The sequence below is a fragment of the Ruditapes philippinarum genome, unplaced genomic scaffold (genome assembly GCF_026571515.1).
Source record: "Ruditapes philippinarum isolate M1 unplaced genomic scaffold, ASM2657151v2 ctg15744_1_1_1_1, whole genome shotgun sequence".
NCBI classification, from domain to species: domain Eukaryota; kingdom Metazoa; phylum Mollusca; class Bivalvia; order Venerida; family Veneridae; genus Ruditapes; species Ruditapes philippinarum.
This window is the reverse complement of record NW_026853234.1, coordinates 2756-5753: the sequence shown is the minus strand read 5'-3', so window position 1 is coordinate 5753 and position 2998 is coordinate 2756. Positions and strand designations below refer to the sequence as shown.

General features: G+C 31.1%; 1 protein-coding gene across 1 annotated transcript; it reads right to left on the bottom strand.

Moving 5' to 3' along the window:
• Positions 1-306: 306 nt before the first annotated feature.
• LOC132736188 (uncharacterized) lies at positions 307-1383 on the bottom strand. The gene has a single exon (XM_060723283.1). It carries the CDS (start codon positions 1291-1293, stop codon positions 307-309), a length of 987 nt encoding a protein of 328 aa, XP_060579266.1. The 5' UTR covers positions 1294-1383.
• Positions 1384-2998: the final 1615 nt, after the last annotated feature.

Sequence of the window (2998 nt, the reverse complement as noted above, 5' to 3'; positions counted from 1 at the left end):
ATAAAGATTTAAATGATTGATATAAATTATTTAGCTTTGTATAACAGAATATTACCCTGTACATAAGAAACAATTAATTTATTTTCAATACTTATTTAGTGAAACATACATGTAGTTGTTTGAAAAAATGTTTTTAAAAAGCCTGCTCATGTTTTTTACGTATTTTTATCAACACTTATTCATTATCTGTATCACTGCTCATAAAAGATTCGTACCCCAGAGCTTGAAACAAAAATGCTACAATATTCATCACTAGAGTGTCTAGAATGTACTTTCATTTTTGTTTCTTATGTATTATTGTTATCGTTATGAAACGTTTCGTTTAATTTTCCTTTGAGCCATATCTTTGTGTTTATGAAAGCACATCATTTTTACAATTTTCGGTAATGCACATACAAATAAAACAGTGAATACATGCATCACGATTGAGAGCTCTTTTAACTTGTCGAATGTGACAAGTAACTCAACTGATATTATCAACACAATTATCACCGATGTCAGTTTTAACATCGTAATCAACAACTGATTTTTTCTTGGCAAATTACTGCATATGATCAAATCAAAAAGTTCTGTCTTAATGCCATATTTAGTTCGGATGCTTTTAATTTTGTCTTGATCCATTTCAGCATCATCATCATACTTCTGTTGAAACTTTTCGCAAGCTTTTAAGCTTACTTTTAAAAGTTCTCTGTAACTCTCTCCAAATGAATTGATACTCTCTGCCACATAAAACAAAGTCATAAAGACAAGAACAAGATATCCGTAAGATAATTGTGGATACGCAACGATGCCACTGTACGTTAACATGATAATTCTACACAAAAACCAAAACCCATCAAAGAATATCAAGCAATACGTATACCAGGAAATGGAAAATAAGATCAACATAGGTATTAGGAAAATATGTTTACAACATTTCACTACAAAACCTCTACGATGGAAACAATCATAATACTGAATACAAAAAGAATTCAAAACAATGAAAAAACAGTTGACTACTGGAAATAGATAATAAATAACGGCTAGCAATAACTCAGTCATACAAAACACGATGTATACAGGTAACAGGAGGGCACTTAACATAATGGCAATAAACAAGTTTTGCAATCTATTGTACATCATTGAAAAGATAATATTTTTCCACCTTACATAGAATAACTTTACTGATTGCTTCCAAAACCGTGAATGAATTAACATAAATATATGGGCTAGAAGAAGTCGGTGAAGTTTTTTGCATCCTTTCAGATGTCTGACATTTATTCCTGACAAATTTTCTTTAAGCTTAATTGGCATTCTGGTCAAAAATACAAATTTCTTGACGCGTTTTTGTGATACCAATAGCAAGAAAATCTTCTAAATTTGAGGGAAACACAATCAAAAGACACCAAATGAAACACAAATTGAGAAAGTAACAAACTGGGCCACCGAAATACATACATAAATTTTTTTCTTGCTTCGCTTACCCCATTAAGAGTGCACTATATCCTAGGAGAGCTCCTTTTTGTACCGCAGATTTCGTAAAATCATAAGCATATATATAATCTAATAAGACATGAGTAGCTGTTAAACACATGGGGATAATTATTATCCAAATTCTAAGGGTACGTGAACCTTTTGACCCGCCGTAGAAGAAGGTAAATAAAGGTGAAAATAATGTTGAAAATACTGATACTGGATTTGTCGATTCTAAATTCAAATAGTCTAATTTGTTTAACCTGTTACTGCTTTCAGAAATAGAGTCGGGCGTGACTGCATTCAATGATATACGTCTTTCCTTCTTTATTGTTTTTGATAATTTCTTCACTTTTATTCCAATTTGTGTCAACAACAATGGATAGAAGGCAAAACAAACATTTCCTGCTATAATGGGTAGGATCCACCAGAGTGCCCCATAATGATAATGTTCATTGTGACACTGAATTATACGGGTCTTTTTTATATAATCAAAAGTAAATTTGCAGCATTTCATATTCAATTTGTTTGGAATGTGCATATTGAATTTTTTGCATAATTCATATAGAAATTTTGAGTGTATCCAAATACGTTTATTGTAACACCAAAGGCTAGAGTTATATATTTCATATTTTGAAGCTATTTCTGATGTCATGTTGCCTAATGCCTTGACCGATAAGATTATCTGTGTCTTTATTGCCTATTGTGAGGTTCTTACATTCTCTAGACTTTTCGATATCAATAGAAATCATTTCTTTCTTTGTATGCGCCCAAAGTAATCCAAAAGACATGTACCCAAAATCTTCTGGTATGTAAAGATATTGATGTGCTCCCCTTTTCCTTCGTATGTCCAAATCCAATTAGTTTTTGCAAAAAACATTTTGTGTAGCATTAACACTAAAGTTCACAAACTTTAATTTTAAAATAAACGAAATTGTACCGATGTTTCAGAATATTGTATGTAAAGTCGGCCTGTGATACGTTATTCACCGTCAAACTACATTCTTCGTTTTTGAAAATGATACTGTTATTCAAGTTTGTGTCGTTTGACCTGGGGTTAATCATCCGTGGTAAAAATGATTGAGCCTCAATCGCACAACTCAATGCCAAAACTACTGTAGCAAAAATAGTTTTTGTTTTGCTTGACATATCTGTTATCTGCATGCAATCGTAAGTGTTTGAAATTTGCTCCGCCTGTAAGGAAAATTTCGAAAACATATTTTGAGCTGTTGGAATATACTGATTTTATATTTAATAGAATTAGGTAATTATTATACATATAATGAGTCCTTTATTGCATCTTTCATCCGTTTATGTCCAACCCCTCCCAATTCAAGTGTGGCATTTGTGTAACTTGTTTTGTTAAAAATCAACTTGATCGATGATCGTCATCAGAAAATGTTCAAAATAAAGATTTAAATGATATACATTTTTAAGCATTGTAAATAGAAAATACATACATTTAAATTTCTGATTTACAAGTTTAAATAAGTAAATTGTGCTTACCTGCGTTCGTTTAATTATATCAATTAAATCTTAATTATTG

Bases quoted from the DNA above. Each gene is read 5' to 3' on its own strand.
- LOC132736188 (XM_060723283.1), bottom strand. From the start codon at position 1,293: ATGCCAATTAAGCTTAAAGAAAATTTGTCAGGAATAAATGTCAGACAT.